The sequence below is a fragment of the Pelodiscus sinensis genome, chromosome 9 (genome assembly GCF_049634645.1).
Source record: "Pelodiscus sinensis isolate JC-2024 chromosome 9, ASM4963464v1, whole genome shotgun sequence".
Taxonomy (NCBI): Eukaryota; Metazoa; Chordata; order Testudines; family Trionychidae; genus Pelodiscus; species Pelodiscus sinensis.
Genome location: NC_134719.1, coordinates 55,682,151 through 55,701,809, shown reverse-complemented (window position 1 = coordinate 55,701,809; position 19,659 = coordinate 55,682,151). Strand labels below are relative to the sequence as shown.

At 40.2% G+C, this 19,659-nt stretch overlaps 1 protein-coding gene across 6 annotated transcripts in view; it reads left to right on the top strand.

Annotated features, from left to right (window-relative positions):
- SWT1 (SWT1 RNA endoribonuclease homolog) overlaps window positions 1-19,659 on the top strand; it is a 99,211-nt gene that overhangs the window by 36,748 nt on the left and 42,804 nt on the right. For all 6 annotated transcript variants that reach the window (XM_075936759.1, XM_075936756.1, XM_075936758.1 and 3 more), the window contains 9 exons: window positions 4,688-4,746; window positions 6,510-7,266; window positions 7,672-7,737; window positions 8,737-8,866; window positions 8,991-9,092; window positions 11,648-11,836; window positions 12,634-12,727; window positions 14,432-14,568; window positions 17,761-17,918. In XM_075936759.1, coding sequence (XP_075792874.1) covers window positions 4,688-4,746; window positions 6,510-7,266; window positions 7,672-7,737; window positions 8,737-8,866; window positions 8,991-9,092; window positions 11,648-11,836; window positions 12,634-12,727; window positions 14,432-14,568; window positions 17,761-17,918 — 1,692 coding nt within the window. The remainder of the gene's footprint in view (window positions 1-4,687; window positions 4,747-6,509; window positions 7,267-7,671; window positions 7,738-8,736; window positions 8,867-8,990; window positions 9,093-11,647; window positions 11,837-12,633; window positions 12,728-14,431; window positions 14,569-17,760; window positions 17,919-19,659) is intronic.

The window sequence follows — 19,659 nt, the reverse complement described above, 5'->3', positions numbered from 1 at the left end:
AGCTGTGGGCGCTCTGCAAATCAGCTGAGTGGCATTTGAATCTCTCCTGAGCAGTTGCACAAGTGTACATCTTATAGGGAACATTGTCACTTAGTCAAGGTTGTCTGTCTTCACCGCCACATATTTGCTATTCATAACCTGGACAATATCAAGAAAGAACATGAGGCCTTCATGCAAAAGTTGTGTTTCCAGTAGTGTACCACAGGGATTGGTTCTTGGTCTTGTGCTATTTCACATTATTTTCTTCCAAGTCACTAATAAATAATAATAAAGTCATCAATGAAAGCTTGTAGGCAGCACACAAATTAATGGTAAATAATGAAAAGAACAACTCTTTGATTCAGAGTATACGGGCTTGTTTAAAGTGGAGGAAGCAAAACAAGGCCATTCCTAGGCATACTCGATACATGCAGTTCTGTTAGATACTGGAAAATTTGGGGCACTAAATTTTCAAGTGCCTCTATGCAGTTGTGTATGTAAAGCACTGTTCTCATCTGGTGGGTTCTCCCTGTCCCTTCCTCCTTCCCCACTTGCTTCTCTCCAGTGAGGGGGAGAAGAGAGAAGCCCAGGCAGCCTAAGTGTTAGCAGCTCCGCTCTCCCCTCCCTCCCTCAGAGGCTTGTACCATTTCGTGGTGAGCCTTCCTCTCCTTCACCCATGCTCTCAGTGGCCATGTGCTGTGGTCATTTGGGCTACCCCGTGGCATGGCTCCCACCTGCTCCCTGCACTCTCGGGGAGGGGAGGAGGCTCCTGCCAGGCCTGGGACAGTCATGATGGAGGTTTTTGCATGTGCAGTTCCCCCAGCCGTGTGTGCCCACCCTAGCCCTGCCAATATTTGATTTGCAGAGGCCAGGGACTCCAGGGTTGGGGAGGGGGGAGATCCTGGGCCAGGCTTGGAGGAGGAGGAACTAGCACTCTGTGGACAGGCCTGTACCCCATCGAGTAACTGGAGGCCCAGTCCCTCCTGCCCTGTTTTTCCCACTACTAGCACCATTGATCTAGGGAGGATTGAGGAATGGGCCCAGTTTTGGGGGTGATTGACAGTGTAAATAAAATGTATTGAAGTTTTTCCTTTTTTTTTTATTTGTAAGATGTTTTAAAATTTACCTCAATTTCATACTAAAATTGAATTCAAGCTCTGGTGGCTCATATGAGGGGCTCTGAATGTGGGGTGGGCGAGTGGACAGACTGGTGTGAAGCAACCTGGCCTCCAAGTAAGTTTTGTGCAGGGACTGTGCCCCCGCCACACTGAGATCAGTGGGTCACCAGTTTAATAACCCCACGTAGGGCCCAATAAAGCCTAAGGACGACACTGAAGCAAACAATACATGGTGGGGGTTTTATATACAGCTAACCATAAATGCATACATGTAGGAAAAAAGAATGTAGGTGATACTTACAGAATGAGGGGCTCTCTCTTCCCATGCTGTGCCCCTGGCAAAAGATTTGGGGCTTATGATTAATAGTTACATGAATGTGAGGACGTACTATAGTACTGCAACCAAAAGAGCTAATGTGATCGGGGGTTGCATAAACAGGGGAATCCTGAGTAAGAGTAGAGAAGTTATTTTACGTCTATATTTGGCACTGGCATGACCACTGCTAGAATACTTTGCCCAGTTGGAGCACATGGTTTAAAAAGGACACTGATAAATTGGAAGAGAAGGTTCAGAGAAAAGCCACGAGAATTATTAAAGGACTAGAAAACACAGAGGCCAGTTCATATCAAAGAAAGCAATTTCTCTTACAAAAGAACAGCAGGATTTCTTACAGACTTACAAAGTTAAAAAAAAAAATTAAACAATTTCTTACTAACTTATATTACTTAATACAAAATATAGTTTAATATCAAGTAGTTGCTATAAAACAAAGCTTATGAAACAAAATCTATATAACTGCATGAAACAAAGCTAAAAATCAAGCCTATATAACTACTACTGTGTGACAGGCCTACAATAGTGTGGACTCCTATTACTGTGGCAGAAGGGATTTTTCCGTTGCCGTAGGAAATCTAAGACGGTGGTTCCCAATCTTTTTTATGCCGTGGACCAGCAAACCCATTCACAAACTTTTGGTGAACTGGTAACATTTTATTTGCATATTGATTATGCAAATAATGGATATGCAGATAAAATTTTACCATCTGCCTAGCCCCAGCCCATTGCTCCTCCGTGCCTAACACCCAACTCAACAGCCTGTGCCAACACCCCTTGTCCCCTCACCCCACCACACCCTCACCCAGCACCCTTTTGACTCAACTCCTGCACTCCCCATAGTGAGGCTGCCCCCCTTTAGGGAGCATGGTTGTTACTGCTGTGCAGGCAGAGGGAGCGGCCCTCCTCTGTGCCTCCTCCCTCCACCTCCCCTCCCCCTCCAAGTGTGTCTTGGGCCCCTATGGGTAGGGGGGAGGCACAAAGCCCCATCCAGCCACCATTACTGAGGTGGGAGGGCGGCACCTCCTGCTTTGCCTCCTCCTGCCACTGCCTCAGCTCCAGCGCTGCCACCGGCAGAAGTGGCTGTGCAGGCAGGGGGAGCGGCCATTGGCGGTGTACACGCTCTCTTCTCCTCCATGCCCTCTACCTCCCCAAGTTCATCTCCCTAAGTGTGAAAGAAGGAGGAGAGGGCGAGGCACCTCCTGCTCTGCCTATTGCTCCACTGCCTCAGTCACCATGGCTGCCAGAGCTGAGCTGCCATGCATAGCCGGCTTGAATTCTGACAGCCGCTGTGGCCCAGCAGCCAGTGGTGTGCTGGTCCACAGACCGACAGTTGGGAACAGCTGATCTAAGAGGTGGTAGCCAGGTCTACAAAAGAATATACAGTACGTTGACCTAATAATTGTGTTTAGGGCCCAGGTCTGATTCTCTGTTTGTACAAGGCCTCCACAATAGGGACTCTCTTCTGCTGTTGCTAACCTATTCAGCCTCATTGAAGTTATCAGTGTTTAAAGCCCTGGTCTGGAAGTGGTACTGACTGCAATCACCACTTTAAGACATAATACTGTGAATAAACCTTGTTTGAGCAAAATTACATCTTTATTAATGACCTGGATGAGGTTATAGATTGCACCTTCAGTAAGTTTGCAGATGACACTATGCTAGGGGGAGAGGTAGATACGCTGGAGGGCAGGGATAGGGTCCAGAGTGACCTGGACAGATTAGAGGATTGGTCCAAAAGAAATCTGATGAGGTTCAACAAGGACAAGTGTAGAGTCCTGCACTTGGGATGGAAGAATCCCAAATATTGTTACAGGCTGGGGACCAAATGGCTAAGTAGTAGTTCTGCAGAAAAGGACCTGGGGATTACAGTGGATGAGAAGCTAGATATGAGTCAACAGTGTGACCTTGTAGCCAAGAGGGCTAATGGCATATTAGGGTGCGTTAGGAAGAGCAGTCCCAGCAGATCTAGAGAAGTGATTATTTCCCTTTATTTGGTTTTGGTGAGGCCACATCTGGAGTATTGTGCCCAGTTCTGGGGCCCCCCCATTATAGAAAGGATGTGGACGCATTGGAGAGGGTCCAGCGGAGGGCGACCAAAATGATTAGGGGGCTGGAGCGCATGACCTATGAGGAGAGACTGAGGGATTTGGGTTTGTTTAGTCTGCAGAAGAGAAGAGCGAGAGGGGATTTGATAGCAGCCTTCAACTTCTTGAAGGGAGGTTCCAAAGAGGATGGAGAAAGGCTTCTCACAGTAGTGACGGATGGCAAAACAAGGAGCAATGGTCTCAAGTTACAGTGGGAGAGGTCTAGGTTGGATATTAGGAAAAACTATTTCACTATGAGGAGAATGGGTTTCCTAGGGAGGTGGTGGAATCTCCATCCTTAGAGGTTTTTAAGTCTCGGCTTGACAAAGCCTTGGCTGGGTTGATTTAATTGGGATTGGTCCTGCCTTGGGATGGGAGCTGGACTTGATGACCTCCTGTGGTCTCTTCCACTTCTATGATTCTATGATACATGACACACTACTTAGAATTCCAGTAGTGTCTGGCAGCCTGTTGAATTAGGGCTTCCGATGTTGTTGCTAGTTGAGCTGAATTGGAATTAACAATGGTGTTGAGTTCTTGGGAAAACTTCCTCAGTGTAGAAGAACACTTTGAGAAACACTGATGTAGAAAAGACTTCAGAACTTTTACCCATTTCAAGAAACTATTTAAACTCATTTAAAAAAAATACTTTCTAATGCATGCTTGGCCACAATCATATTAGCACCTAAGAGTGTAAAAACTCATCTAGACTAGATAGAAGCAGCTAGAAAGCAATTTGGGAGCTATGTTCTTTTTTTATCTACTAGTTTTTTTGTAGACTATAGGTAGAGCCCTGCCAATTTGCGGATATCTGTATTATATCCGTGGGTATCTACATCCGCCAATGTCAGTGTGGATATCCACAGCTCATTCTTGTGGAGACAGATTTGGGTGCAAATTTTGTACGCACTCAGGACTCATGCATATAGTGTGAATATCTGTAACCAGTTTTTTTCTCTTCTGTGATCCAGGTCTGCTTGTATGCTGTTGTTCACTTGTGTTTTCTTAAAACTTAACTGAATATAGTGAAGCGATGCATTGTAATGGGGCAGATGACCAGTTTGTTTTAGGCTTTAGCTAGTCACAGTTTGAATGCAGCTGGTGATAGGCCATAGTAATAATTTTTTTTATTGTGAGTTAGTTGTTCCTGTTGACTTTTTCTTTTTCAGAAATCAGAAGACACAGGAATCGGTAATGATAACATAAAAGGGCAGCTGGAATTTAAAAGGTAAATGCTTGGTTTGTCACTAAACATTGCCATTTTTGAAACAACAGGACAGTGCTTAGGTTTTTTTTAGTTAAAATAAAAATATTGGGGTTTTTCACTTGTGCAGCGATGAAGAATTTAGCCACCTTAGTGGATAAAATATTTCCATTTGTATTCATGAATGGATTCTGCCCAAGCTATACAGGTTGTGATGGCAATTGAGATGACATCCTTAAGATCAAGCTCTCTCTTTTTAATTAGCTGTCAATTTGTGCTATATTGTAGTAAAAAAAAGGAGGAATGGCGCCCTTCTGTTGCTCCCTAAAGCCCAGGGAGTGTTTTCTTCCTCATTCTGGACCGGGAGTCTTGTAATAGGAATGTGGTTGTGTTGCATGTTCTACATGCATGTTCTGTGGGCATCAGCAGAAGTATAGGGCATGGGACAAAAAAGCAAAATGTACTGTAGAGGGCCATAGTGTAACCTAGAGAACTTCCCCTTAAATAATCTTTCTTTTTCCATTTCTATTGGCTCTGGATAGCTCCCAAACCAATCCAGTTGTCATAACATGATACTTCAAGTAATGTTAAGGTTATAGGCACAGAGAAATCTCTCAAGTTGTGTAATGGCAAATGTGCTCTTTGACTGATTTGTGAATTCATATGTTAAGTGAATTTCTCAGTTATTGACTAAATGTTTATTCTCATAACTAGTAAGTCTATTTCTGTTGACTACATTTCAGGGGTTTTGTTTATCTCAGGTTGAATCATATTTGATTTTTTTAAAATTATGTTGAACTACAATCATCTGGTGGCTCATTTGCAGATAGGGTATCTTTTTTTCCCCCCATTTTGTGCTAAATAAAATTTTGCCTTTAGGTACCTTTAGCATGATTGAAGCATGAATGGTGAATACTCTCTTTTTTTATAAGAAACAAAAAACAGGACTATGTAGCACTTTAAAGACTAATAAGATGGTTTATTAGGTGATGAGCTTTCGCACACCAGACTAACACGGCTACATTTCTCTCACTATTTTTTTTATAAGTGTGTTGAACACAGATGCAAAACGTTTTATGGGCATAAACATTGAAAATCCTTTCAAATGATTTAAACACTATTACACACTTCTAATGTTGCATGGTATAGTTTGTAATAGAAAAAAATCTTCCACAGACATTTTTGTCTCCATTCAGGACCGAAACTGCAGTACATGCAATAGCTAGACTTGGGTCTCCTCTAATCTAGAAGCACTACCTTGTTACAGTGCTCCCTCCTTCCCCAATCCAGTGCAGAGAGAGCTAAGTCCTTGGATTTTAGCAAGCTCAGCTCAGAAATATTGTTAAAATGCTGTTCAGTTTTGCCTATGCTACAAGACTGAATAGGGTCTTAACAATGCTGAGGTCACTGTTCAATTGTAAACAGGGAAAGGGACCCCAGGCTGCTAGAGTGTAAACCATGATCTAACTATTGCTTCTATTGTCAACATTTAGCAAATTAAGAAAATTATGCAAGAAATAAAATAAGGAGAGCAAAGTATGTCCAACAAAAATACTTCCTTCCCCAAAAAAGCTCTTCTAAATGATTGAGGTTGTCATGAATGAAGAGTAAATTAATGAAATTCCAAATAAGAACGCTCAAATACTTAGCAGTAACTAGTTGGGCAAAGAAATACACTAACAGTCAGTACAGACTTATTTTTGTTTGCTGGCTTTGGTCACACTTAGCTATATTGTACCACTTTTTTTTAATAATGTAACTTCCATTCTTATATAACATTTCTGCAGATCCAAAGTAGATAAAGATGGTCAAGAGAAGAAACAAAAGCAAGGCTTTTATGTTTCACAAGGCACTATTGAAAGGTTCCAAGGAGAGTCTTCACATGATAGCAGAGCCATCAGTGCTGTTTTGCTTCAAACAGAGAAGCGAAAAAGGATATCTATACATTTTAAACATGATATTAAACATGGAAGACAGAAAAGCCAAAGTGATTCTGGTGATGTCCCTACTAGCAGGCAAATCTGTAAAAAAGACCACTCTTTTGAGGGCAATGGAACAGGAGGGGAAATGGTGCGGCATAGTTTTGCAATTCAGAAAGACAAGCTGAGGAAAAAGAAGAAAGAGATAACTGAGCTCAGCAAACTAAAGGAAAGAGTTGAACAAACTATGTTGAAGACATTCAAGGTAGCAACCTATCCTACAGGCTTGTTATGTAAGAACTTGCGTGGATCAAAAAAGTTGAGTGATGATTTCAAAATTCTGAAAAAGCCCTCAGCCACCTTTCCAAAGACTGAGGGAGATGGCACCTTCCCTACTAATACATCTCACACATTATCAAAGATTTGTAAGAAGAAAGAACATCTAGAAAACTCTGAAGAACTGTCTGACAAAAATATCCATGATACTAAACCTATGTCCACTGTAATATCTAAGGAATGGGAATATCTCAGAGAGACGAAACAGTATCCTGGTTCCAGCAAAGCTGTTAGTAGTTCAATAACTGAAGGAAGAACTCTTGAAACCATATCATTACATTTAAGACAGGTAAAGTAATAAGATCTTGGACAATTTAGTGGACAAATGTTTTATGTGTTATGGTGGTTTCTAGGTTACAGTGAAGATGTAGATTTAAGTTTGGCCACAACTAAGATGAACTTGTTGATCCCAACTTCATGTATATAGGTTGTCTTGCCTACTTTTTTAATATAAACTTATATTTTTGTATTATTATGACTGTTCTAATTTTAAATATGTTCTCTGTTCTTATATACACGCCACATTCTTAACTCTTTTTTTTTTTTAATAATACTACAGCAAAGGTAGTATTTAGATATAACAGTTTATTTTGTCAGGTCACAAAGAGAACTTGTGTAATTTTAGAGTTTGTCATTGAGTAGCAAGTGCTTGAAATCTTGTAAATGTCTTACTTCTAGCATTATCTCTCAATAGAGCTTTGAAGTCCAATGGCCTTCTGCCTGCCATCAAGCCATTCAGATTACAGAAACAGACCAAGAGGTTAGTGATTTAAAACAACTATCTTCAAACTGTGACATTGGGGGTCACATACTTCCACATGTTCCCTTAACATTGTGCCCTATTCCTATGGCATATTCATTCCTACTGATCCCAGTATCTCTAAGTGTTTTAAAAAAATCCAGTTTGTTGTACCCGTCAAAGGCTTTCTGAAACCAATGTACATTGTACAGCTTAGTTTTAGACCTCTCACTTCCACAATGGAAAGAGGGGCCAGAATATTTAGATGCAAATACCACCAATTTTACTTTCCAGCCTTCCTTTACTTTTGTTTAGTAAAGAAGTAAAGTGGTGGCTCTCAACCTTTCTAGACTTCGGTACCCATTTCGGGAGTCTGATTGATCTTGAGTACCTCCATGTTTCACCTCTTAAAACTACTTGCTTACAAAATGAGACATAAAGATACAAAAGTGTCATGGAATACAATTACTGAAAAATTGCTTATTTTCTCATTTTTACCATATGAGCATAAAATAAATAATTTGTAATATGCTTGAATTTCAGTGTAGAGTACAGTATATTCAAAAATATACACAAGTTATTGCATGAAATTTAGTTTATATTGATGTGGCTGATGCTTTTTATGTAGTCTGTTGTAAAACTAGGCAAATATCAAGATGAGATCATCCCCCGGGAAAAATTCTATGTACTCCTGGTACAGAACCACTGAAATATAACAGTGTTGCTAAAGAACTGCTGTTAGCAAAGCACTTTCAGCCTATGTAGTAGGGAACAGATCAAGACTATTAACTATTGGATAGAAATGTGGTCAAAAAATGGAACTTTAGGACATACATGCTCGAGCATACACTGCATGTTGTCGTACTCTTCAATTTGTTACACCAGTTAAAAATAGACTAATATAAAGAACTGTATTAAAACAGCAGTTGTGATACCAAAGATGCTTGTTTCCACGAGACAGATTTTAAGGAGACTACCCACTTCTTATTTTATGTATTTATATTAATGTTTTAACAATAGATGCAAATAATAGAAGACTTGCATGCTGCTCGTATTGACAAAAAGATGGCTTTGCCAGTTGTGCAGACTTGTGGAGAATTGACAAGTATGGAAATAGACCTTCCAGAAGAGAATGCAGACATTGCTGCTGGTATGTCATCTGTCAAGCTGTCCGGAGGTTCCTTGATATTTGCTTCCACACTGACAACGTTAAGTTATAAGTGACCTAACTAAGGAATGCAAAAGAATTATTTGCTATGTGTTCTTTTCTACAGCAACTGCCATTTCTGGTTTGAACCTCTTGATAGTGATTGACACCAACATAATGATTAGTCACCTTCAATTTATCATGACTTTGAAAACTAGAGATGTGCCAGGTATGTGAATGTCCCTCTTCTTTAGGGGCTGTAAAATCAGTCAATGGGTTCGTGTTTGTGTGGTAAACTCTTCAGGCTACGGGGTATTCGCTGTGGGGCCAACGCCTATCACACTGTATTGGAACTTATATAATGAAAAGATAATGTCATGACTTCATACATATTGAGGCAAACTCTCAAACACAAGCTATCCAAATCCCACAGTTGGACACTTAGATTTTTCACATGTAAATGCCTGTTTGCGAGAGTCCAAATGCAGAGTGTAGGCTTCCTTTTAAAGAAACTGACATTTGACAACTGTGCCTATTATCTTCTGCATGTATAAAAGTTTTAGAAACACTTGACTTCTAAAACCAGTAGGTGTGGTTTTATCTGATACTGGATGCTTTAGGAAGTTGAATAGGGTTTTTTTTTTTTTTGGTGTGTGTTTTGTTTTTTACCTGAGGTAAGGGCAGAGTAGGGACTGAAGTGTTTGATCCATTATTAAACAGTAAGTACCTTATACTTCTTTTGCACATTAATACAAGGATCTCAGAGCACTTTATTTAAATGCAGCTGAGGTCATAGGAACAAATTATCCCATATGTAAGGTAAGTATTATCCAGGCATAAAAAAGTTTGTGAGAAAAAAATTGAGGTCTGAGTTAATAACAAGTTGGAAATAATACATTTAAAATTATGACTTCCAATTACTTACTTCCAGTCACTTAGTGCTGCATCTAGTATGTTACTGAATTCTAGTTCTGTACTGCAAGAGGGACTAAGTACTCCCCGGGGAAATTCTGTACCAACAAGTCAAAACCATGTGCTAAAAAATCCAAAATTGTTCATATTTTATTTGTAAAAATAATGCAATATCATCAAGCCATTTTCTTCTATTTTGGTAACTTATTTAAACTACTGTACATAGAAAAAAAAATCACAACAAACATTCAGCATTTCTTCAACACATGAAAGTTAAGTTACAAATACATAATAATACCCAATACCCTGCTTTCCAGTTTTTCATTTAAATTAACACCTTTTATTTTGATGTTTGTTGTTCTGTAAAGTAGAATGTTGCTTTTAATTGCTCAGACCTTCACACTTATAGTTTTGCTAATTGTTGTCCTGCTTTGTTTTTTAAATGGCTAAGTAAAATAGTTCTTGAGCTGTGATCTGATCCCATTGTATCTCTTGGGCACCCAGAAAGAAAGCTAGAAAATTCATAGTCCTTCCTAGCTGAAGAGTCAGTTTTTGTCATTTAAAATAAGGTTCCTTTACACCATTCTGACAAGATAAAGGAGACTTAAATGACTAAGAATGAGGACAGTTAACTGACAATGGGAATATTAGCAGCTTGCCTGCTTAGTTGTTACATTTCTGCTCTGCCAGGGACAGAGCCTTCTTCACATAGCCCTACACCTCCACGCTGGTGATGCAGAAACAGTGAGTGAGAGGAGTCTCTCTTGCAGACATGCGCCCAGCCCTACCCTCTTGATATCTTTCCACGGACAGAAGCACACATGTATGTCTAGGCCTTCTTCCCTCTATTCCTTTCCTTCAGTGTTCTGCTCTCTGCTGCTGGCTCCTCCCAGCAGATGCACACAGGTTGATGAGGAAGCGGTGTGTGTTCCTCAGATAGGTTTCATCCCCCATTTTTCTATGTGGGAGAAAGTTTATTGGTGTTGGAATTCTATTCCTTGTGGGAGCACAAAATTCATCACTTCCATAGATGTCGAAGACCACAGCTACCAATGTGTTGGCAGGCACAAGTGAAGTCCATCAGTGTGCTTCTGAAGTTTGAGCAAATAAGCTCCAATTTATAAGACAAACTAATTGGAAACATAGCCCCATTAGGCTATAAGTAATGTATGTGATGTATTTGTTTGTAAGGTCTAATTATGTATGTGCCAGGGATAAAAAATGGGGACAACGCATATGGCATTGACAAAATAGTCATTCACTTTCTGTGTATTTGGCTTGTAGAACTGGCCTGAAACAACAAGGGGACAAGCCAAATACACAGGGAAGCATTGGAACTTAGCTTCATTTACAAGTTTGGGAGCCATCAAAAAGATATGAAGCACACAACCTTCCACATCCTAATGACTTAACCAACTAAACAATGGGTACTTAAGAACAATTTGCACCTCCTCTATCAGCTTCTTGTACCTTGAACACTCTAATTCACTGTTTTTTCCCCCCCTTCCTGCCCCCCATTCCCTATTTATTTTTTGATCTGGACTTTTAATACTCCATTCATCTGAAGAAGTGGGTTGTACCCACAAAAGCTCATGATACCATATATCTGATTTGTTAGTCTTTAAGGTGCTGCTAGACTATTTGTTGTTTTCCAAGTTTTTCTCGTTTTTAAGATGAGTTTTTATATTGAATTTAACATTAGGGAAGCTAACTTTACAAAAATTAAACTTAATCTTTCTGTATACAGATGAAATGGCTCTTGTTCACTAATGCAGAAATATGCTAATATCCATAATCCTTAGGAACAATGTTGACATTAAAATGGAACCTACTGTAGTTCCATTGGCAGTTTAAAAAAATTGTGTTTTCTAGGCATTGGCAGACTTGCACTGATAATTCCCTGGGTGGTTTTACAAGAACTGGACAACTTGAAGAAGGGCAAAGTTCTACAACATGTTCGGCACAAAGCTGTCCCTGCAGTTGATTTTATATACACTTGCCTCAAAAACCAAGATTCAAAGCTGTGGGGGCAGTCAATGCAACTTGCTTCTCAGAAAATATGTAAGCTATGTAAATAGTTATATTGATTTCTGAGTTAAATGGTCCTTACAGCTCAGCTAATATGAGCATCAGCACCTCCTAGGCTTATTATAATCTTCACTTTTACCTTTGCAATTTCCCTGTTAAAACTGACTGGCCACTGAAAGTTGTCAATCAGATTCTATGGGCCTGATTTGTCCCGAATCACATCAGTTTTATACTGCTAACTGATGTCAGTAGAATATGCTGGCATGAAACTAGTGTAATGGAGTGAATAATCAGGCCCTTCTATTTTTCCATCTTTTGTAATAGGTGACTTTCTGAATTATTAGAAGTCAAATTTCCACCTACAATTTCAGTATGAACGTATTAAGTACACTTTAATCCGTAGCTGAAGTTTTTTTTTAACAGATTTAGCACATGGGTAGTTCATATTCAAAAGCAGTATTTCACCTCCTACCATTTTATCAATAAATTTGTTTGCTAGAGCATTGTCAATTGTACCCAGTGTCTCCACTTTATAAAAAGCTTTGGGGAGTTAATTCATACTTCCAATTGGATTGCCTGTCTTCCCTGGTTGGTGACTATTGGCCTAGTTGTTTAGAGTAGTGTAAGTTATTTGCCTGAAGTTACATGACGAGAAAGTAGCAGTTTCTACTAGAACTCGGGAATTTCTGTATCCCAGATCTCTGCTTAGACACATCTCCCCTTTGCTTGATCAAATCGTGTTTGAATAAATCTTAATAAATGTATTAGAAATGACTCAAGAAGCCTGATCACTTCTGAATGTATCACCATTGTGTTTGCTAACTTTGCAGATGGACTGAGTGATGAAAACAATGATGATCGTGTTTTACAATGCTGCTTGCAGTATCAGAGTCTGTTCCCTCAAGCTTTTGTCATACTGTGCACGTGAGTTGCATTTTGCATTTTAGGTTTTGTTTTCAAGTCTGCGATTATTGAATCCTGTGTGTGAGGGAGGAGACTACACAACCATCACTTTTAGATGTGATTGAAAAAGCTTTTTGAGAAACAAAATTACTTGCTATTGCTCCTTTTGTGGTATAAAGGAAGAATTAAGAACAATCACTCTTCTAACCATAACACTTTGAGTAGAATTAATTATAAGTATACATACACGGGCATATGTATATGTTTACTTAAACAACTAGTTACTCCATGGACAGTCCAAGAATCAGGTGGAAGGAAAAGTGCAGATGGTCTAGTCTTTAAAGTTTTAGGCCTGCTAATCAACAAAGATCAACCAGATATCACCTAGGCAAACAAGATTACAATTTGCAGGGATAGTTCCTTATTCAGTCTCCAGGTCATATTTATTTCAAGCAATAGACAGCCTGTGCTTAGAAGTCTAGGTGCATACCTGTATAACAGTGAGGCGCTATAGGACACTTCTAGGGCATATGGCAGTTTGCATGTATGCCTAACACTCCAGACTTCACTTTAGGGTCATGCAGAAGTGATGTAAGTCAGTTTACCATCGCTTCTGACATCCACTGGACATGCAAATGTTCTCTTCTCCCAGAACAAGTTGACAAACTCAGTGAGTGTATGTCCCAGGGTTCCTTTTACTCCAGTTCTGTCATCAGACACTCTAGTCACAGATACTTTATCCTTGGTTGGGGAGCCTATCCTGTGAACCTACTCTAGGAAGAGGTCCTGATCTTGAGTTTGTAAGAAGGAACTGAGGTAGGGATGGCTCCGCCCTTTAACCTGTCACTAAACAGTTAATGGAACTGATTGTTTCTAGTCACTATGTCTTCAAGATATTAGAACTAATAGAACTCATTTTCTCCCTCCTTGTTATCCTCTGCCAATATGAATAAAAAATAATCTTTCTTGCTTTTTTTTAAATTCTCATTTGCTTTCTCATATTTTTGAATGAATTAGTCATTGACCTGAAATATTTTCTCTGTACCTACTGTCTGCTTGCTGATTCCAGGTGCGTTAGCTAGTGACCAGTTCAGGTGTTTGACTTGGCTACTAAAATTTTAAAGAAACATGTTCTACTTGAATGTTTAATTTTAAATTATTTTAGTAAATTAAAATAAGTGTAGATCTTAAAATTGCTTAGCAATTCAAATTTATATTTAGTTGTATTTAGTTTTATTTTTAAAAAGGAATTGATTAAAATTAAACTGATTCAAATTTTTTTAATTTTTTTTTTCTTTCTGAATATATCTTGCTTTGCAGGGCTAGAGTAAAGACATGAATAGTGTGGCATTTTCTGTGTGAAGATGGGTTAGGTTTTATTTCTCTTTTTGGCAATATGTTACCAAATAGGTTTTCATTTGTTGAGCTAAAAGATGCCAATGTTTTACAGTTTCTTTTTCTGAAGTTAGGCCTAAATTGTGGTTATATATATATATATATATATATTTTTTTTTAACGTATTTTGTGTGTTGCTTTTTAGAATAGCTACTTCTTCAGTGGGTACCTTTTTTTTTTTTCTTTTGCAGGCAATATGTAGTTTACTGTGAAGCCCTTCAAAATTTATATGGGCTTACTGAAAACTATTTTGTTAATGCGTTAGCTTTTACAATGTAGTGTTGTTGAGAAGTTAGTACAATCAAAACAAAAGTAAATCTCTTTTAATAGGGATGATAAAAATTTATGCAGCAAAGCCCTTGTGAGTGATGTAAAGGCCATGTGCAAACCAGATTTGGTTACTGCACTCCAGAACCTGAATGTAAACAGCCATCAGAACTGTGTTGGCCCACAACAATCAAAAACAGGTCAGTTTGCATGTGTGTGCGTATTTATAGTGGCCCCGTGAATCATGCAGAGTATAATTAAGTTCATGCCTTTGTGAACTTGGAACTTCTAGAACATGGGTTCCCAAACTGGGGGGCGTGCGAAGAAATTCCAGGAGGGGGCACGAGGAGACCCAGCCTCCCCCGCCCCCATCAAGTTTTGCTGCCCGGGTCAGTTCTTTTTTTTTCCCCCCCCTCAAGTTTAGCAGCTGTATTTTGGGGGGAAGGGGAGCATGAGGGTTTTTCAAAAATCAAAAAGGGGGCATGATGCCGAAAAGTTTGGGAACCCCTGTTCTAGAACATTCACTTTGAGGACTAAAATTTTCCATCTTTGGTCTCTACCCAAAGATGACATTTTTTTTCTGAAAGTTTAAGAGCTTGGGTAAAATAGTTTCAGTTAATAAAGTGATGAAATATTAAGTATGTTTCCCAGATCTGTGTATTAAAACTTCTAGCCACCTTTTAACATTTTTTATTTTCAAATAGAGGTTAGCCCAACACAACTCACTAACTCAAAAAGGTTTCATCTTAGTTCCTTTTGAACTCCTCTATTAGTTGGTTTCTTGAACAGTGGAGTCCGGATTAACCGACACCCAGTAATCTGACACTCTGTTTTATCTGACCCTTCAACTTCCGGGGACTTTGTCCCCGGGAGCTGCAGGTTCGGATACAGCGTGGGCCGAGAGATCGGCCCCGCTTGCTGCCCCGTTGCTCTCTAGGAGAAGCTGCTGCCGCTGCCACTGCTGCTGGGATGCTTCCAGGCAGGAGCGGCAGCAGCAGGAGCTTCTCCTAGAGAGCAAGGGAACAATTGATGCCGCTCCTGCGGGGACGTCCCCCGCAGGAGCGGCATCAGTTGTTCCCTTGCTCTCTAGGAGAAGCTGCTGCTTCTGTCTCACCTGCCTGGAAGCATCCCAGCAGTAGTGGAAGCAGCTGCTCCTACAGAGCAACAGAACAGCTGATGCTGCTCTGCTGGTTCCCGGCAGAAGCGGCATCAGCTGTTCTGTTCTCTCTACAGTAGAGTCTATATCTTCCAACATATTCGGTAATCCGACCATGTGTCGGTCCCATTTAAGTCGGATGATAGGGACTCTACTGTAATTTATAAATCTAATGTCACTCTATAATGCTTGATATGAACTGCCATACTTGTACTCTGAGCAATGGGTTATAATAGTGTGACTTAGACCTAAGATCAATTTTTGTTGTTCATATTTAACAGTATTACTCAGTTGTCTTGTAATATACCAGGCATAACTCTATAGAAATTAGTGGAATTTTACCTACTTTGACCTTGGTTGTATTTGGTCCGTAGTACAGTAAACTTCTGATAATCCGGCACCTTTAGGACCCAGGGGGTGCCGGATTATCAGATATGCCGGAGTACCGGAATGGGGGCTAGGAAGGGTCTGGGGTGGGGCTGGAGGTCGGCGGGGAACTGCTCAGCGTGGGAGAGGGCAGCGCTGCGGGACCAACCCGGCAGCACCCCAGCTGCTCTGCCCCTGGCTTCCCCAAGTCAGCTGCTTGTCAGCTTCAGCGGCTGACTTGCGGAACCTGGGGGCAGAGCATTGGGGGTGCTGCCGGGTTGGTCCTGTAGCGCCACCCCTCACCTGAGCAGCGCTGAAGGACCAACCCGGCAGCACCTCAGCTGCTCTGTCCCCGGCTTCCCCAAGTCAGCCGCTGGTCAGTTTCAGCAGCAGCGGACTTGGAGAAGCCGGGGGCAGAGCAGCTGAGGTGCTCTGCCCCAGGGCTTCCGCAACTCCACCGCTGCTGAAACTGACCAGCGGCAGACTTGGGGAAGCCGGGGACAGAGCACCTCCAATTGTCCGGCTGGCCAGAGCACTTCCGGGTTCCAGTTGGTGCTGGACTATTAGGAGTGCCGGACCACTAGATGCCGGACAATTGGAGTTTTACTGTATTGTATAAACGTTGGACGCCGGAGCAGCCTCTGTCTGCAGAGAGCTTGGGGCCTCTTGAGGACAGGGCCTGCTGCCGCACAGCAGCCTCTGCCTGGGGCAGGCCTAGCATGGGGTCCCCGGGAGTGAGGCCGGGAACGCACTGGCTGCCGGCCCTGCCCCCTGGGGACCATCAAATAATTGTGTAATCACTAAGAATTGTTGCGGTTATATGATTATTAAATTAAACAATTTCTAACATCCCTAATATCCACAGGATCCCCCTTGTCCATGTTCTTGACTCCCCACATGAATTTTAGTAAATTGGTAAGGCATGATTTCCCTTTATAAAAACCATGTTGACTCTTCCCCAACACAATTTTGTTTGTTAAATCAAAATGTTAGAAACTGTTAGAAAAGTGATAGAAAATGAGAGAATCTCATAGTGGTGATGCAGAAGTCCATGGGGGTGTACTCATATCTTGAATGCCATTCCAAGTTCTAGTCACCCCACCTCAAAAAAGACTTTCTCTCCTCTTAATTACTGTCAAGATGTGATTGAGCTATTAGAAAAGATTAAAAAGTTTAGGGATTTAGAGCTTTGAAATAGATGAGTGACCTGATAGAGGTCTGTAAAATTGTGAGTGGGGTTGAAAAAGAGAATAATATTCTTTTATCCTTTCCCACAATACAAATAAGAATCTTCCAACATAATAAGTAGCAGGTTTAATACAAACCATGAGGAAATACTTTTCCACAAAATGCACGACTAGCCTTTGGAACACTTTGTCATGTGCTGTTGTGATGGCCAAAAGAGTAACTGAGTTAAAAAAATCCGGATAAATTAATGGAGGATAGTTCCATCTCTGGCTATTAGCCAAGATGGTCAGGGATGCAAGCCCATGGTCAGGATATTTCTAAACATTTGAGTGCTAGAAGCTGGGAGGAGAAGACGGGCTGATCATTCAAATTGTATCCTGCTATTTCTCGTTCTGGTGCGAGGTGAGAGAAATATGGACACTATTTGATTATATTTTAAAATACGTAGAAGGCACTCAGATATTATGGTCATGGAGTAGTAGAAATAACTAGATGTAGAAGTAAAGTGATGGATTCCTCTGTAGCTAGAGACCTAAAACTGGAGTACAAAACATTAAATACGTAGTACATAACAATTCAGCACTCACAGAAGACTGAATTCCAGGATCTAGTAGCTGTTTCTATAATTTCTATGCATAATGCACTAAAGAAAGCACTTTCTGTAATTGTGTTTACTTGGCAGATACTGAGTTCCTGAAAACCAAGAGGGAAGATTCCAGCCTTAATATTCCACTCCCACTTCCAAGCATTGTTCCTGACCTTGAAAAAAGTTTAGGAGAAGCTTTATCCTCTATATTAGAAACTGAAATGAAAATTGCTTTTGGAAACTTGTGGATGGAGGTGGTTACTTGTGCTGTTTTGCATATTTCAAATACTAAGTTAAAAATTGAACTATAGACTCTGAGACATTTTCCTGCTTTTTACATTACAGTGTTAATGACAGTAGGATTGATATAGTCCAGTGGTGTGGAAGATGTCTCAAACTACAATACAGTAATTGATTCCTGAATTAACTTTTTATTATAACCTCTTATGAAAATTTCAACAGATTTTTTTTTTGTTAGAAAACTACAAAACTGGCAAATTGTGCTGCACTGTCATGATTTTTCAGGAATCCTGCTTCTATGCTTAACAGAGTTTCAGTGTTTGATTTTGAATTTAAACTATTCATATAAAAATACGCTACTAGGAAAAGAGATGTGATGAGAAACATTATTTAAAATATATATTGATAAGTAATATTGCAGTAAAACTACAGCTCTGTTAAGAGGTTCTGGTAATATCTTAAACCATGAGACCTTGAGTAATTTGTCAGTTAACCCATTGGAGAATGTGGAAGATGCAAGTGTGACCATTCTTATATTTTAGATGGAGTCTTATTAAAAAAATTAAAAATCCTATAGGACAGTTATATAAAATGCAACATAAGTAGAAGCATTTCTCCCTCCCTCTGCCACCTCCTGACTCCTGCAACTTCTCTGTTAGTGTTGCTCAATCCTATGTAGGGAAATTCAGTGTCCAAATTCATTCTGACCTCACCTCTTTTGGGAGTTTGCCATTTGGTATTCTTGTAAGGTGTACAGTACACCTTTCTAACATGAATTATTGCTCCTAGCCTAATACACTTTATGTGTCACTAAACAGCCATCTGATACTAACTAATCTGAAAGGGATTTGAACAAGTGACTTAGAAGGGAAGGTTCATGCTTCCCATTTCCAATTCTGTGAGTCATTCACTCACATAGATTATAGTTTAATTAAATAATGTATTTTGATATTGGGATGATTACATTTAATAGTAATTTTATGTGCTGTCTGGTTGATCAGTGTGAATTTTGGAAATTCACATTTTATTAACAGTAACTTTGGACTTGTTCATTAGCATAAAAAAATGCTAAACACTTTACAAATATTCCAATTTACTATTTCAGCTAAGTGAAAATGTTAATTACTTTTATAATCATCTGTACAAGATGAACTCTGAGAGCTCTCAAGTAACTAGAACTAACATTTCTTGTTTCAGTTCATAGATCTTACTTTTCTTGAATGTACAAATAGAAAATGTCCTTCACAGAAATATTTAATAAAACTCTATAAATAGGGCTAGTCACAGCAGTGCACATATGCTAATTGGAATGCTTTTTAAAAAGTCTGTGCAAGTTGGATCTCTATAATCCAGACTAGGGATGTGAAAGACTAGTCGACTATACAATAAGCAAATGCTTATCCGATAGTTGACAGGATAGTCAACTATTCGCTTCCCCTCCCTTTGCTGCCTCTATCAGATAAAGACAGCAAGCAAGAAGAAGAAAGAGGGTACTTCAAAGTGGGAGCACCACTTGAAGCCCAGGGCCAGACCCCGGGCTCCACATGGTGCTGCTGTTTTGAAAAGTCGCATGCAGACCAGGACAGCAGGAGTATCCCCAGGCTGCATGCAGTGATTCAAAGCAGCAGCTCTGTGTGGAGACTGGGATCATTCTGGGGATTCTGCAGCTGACCCCTGGCTCCGTGTGGCACTGCCACTTTGAAATGCCGTGTGCAGCCCAATGCGAGCTGATCCCGGGCTCCGTGGGGCGATGCC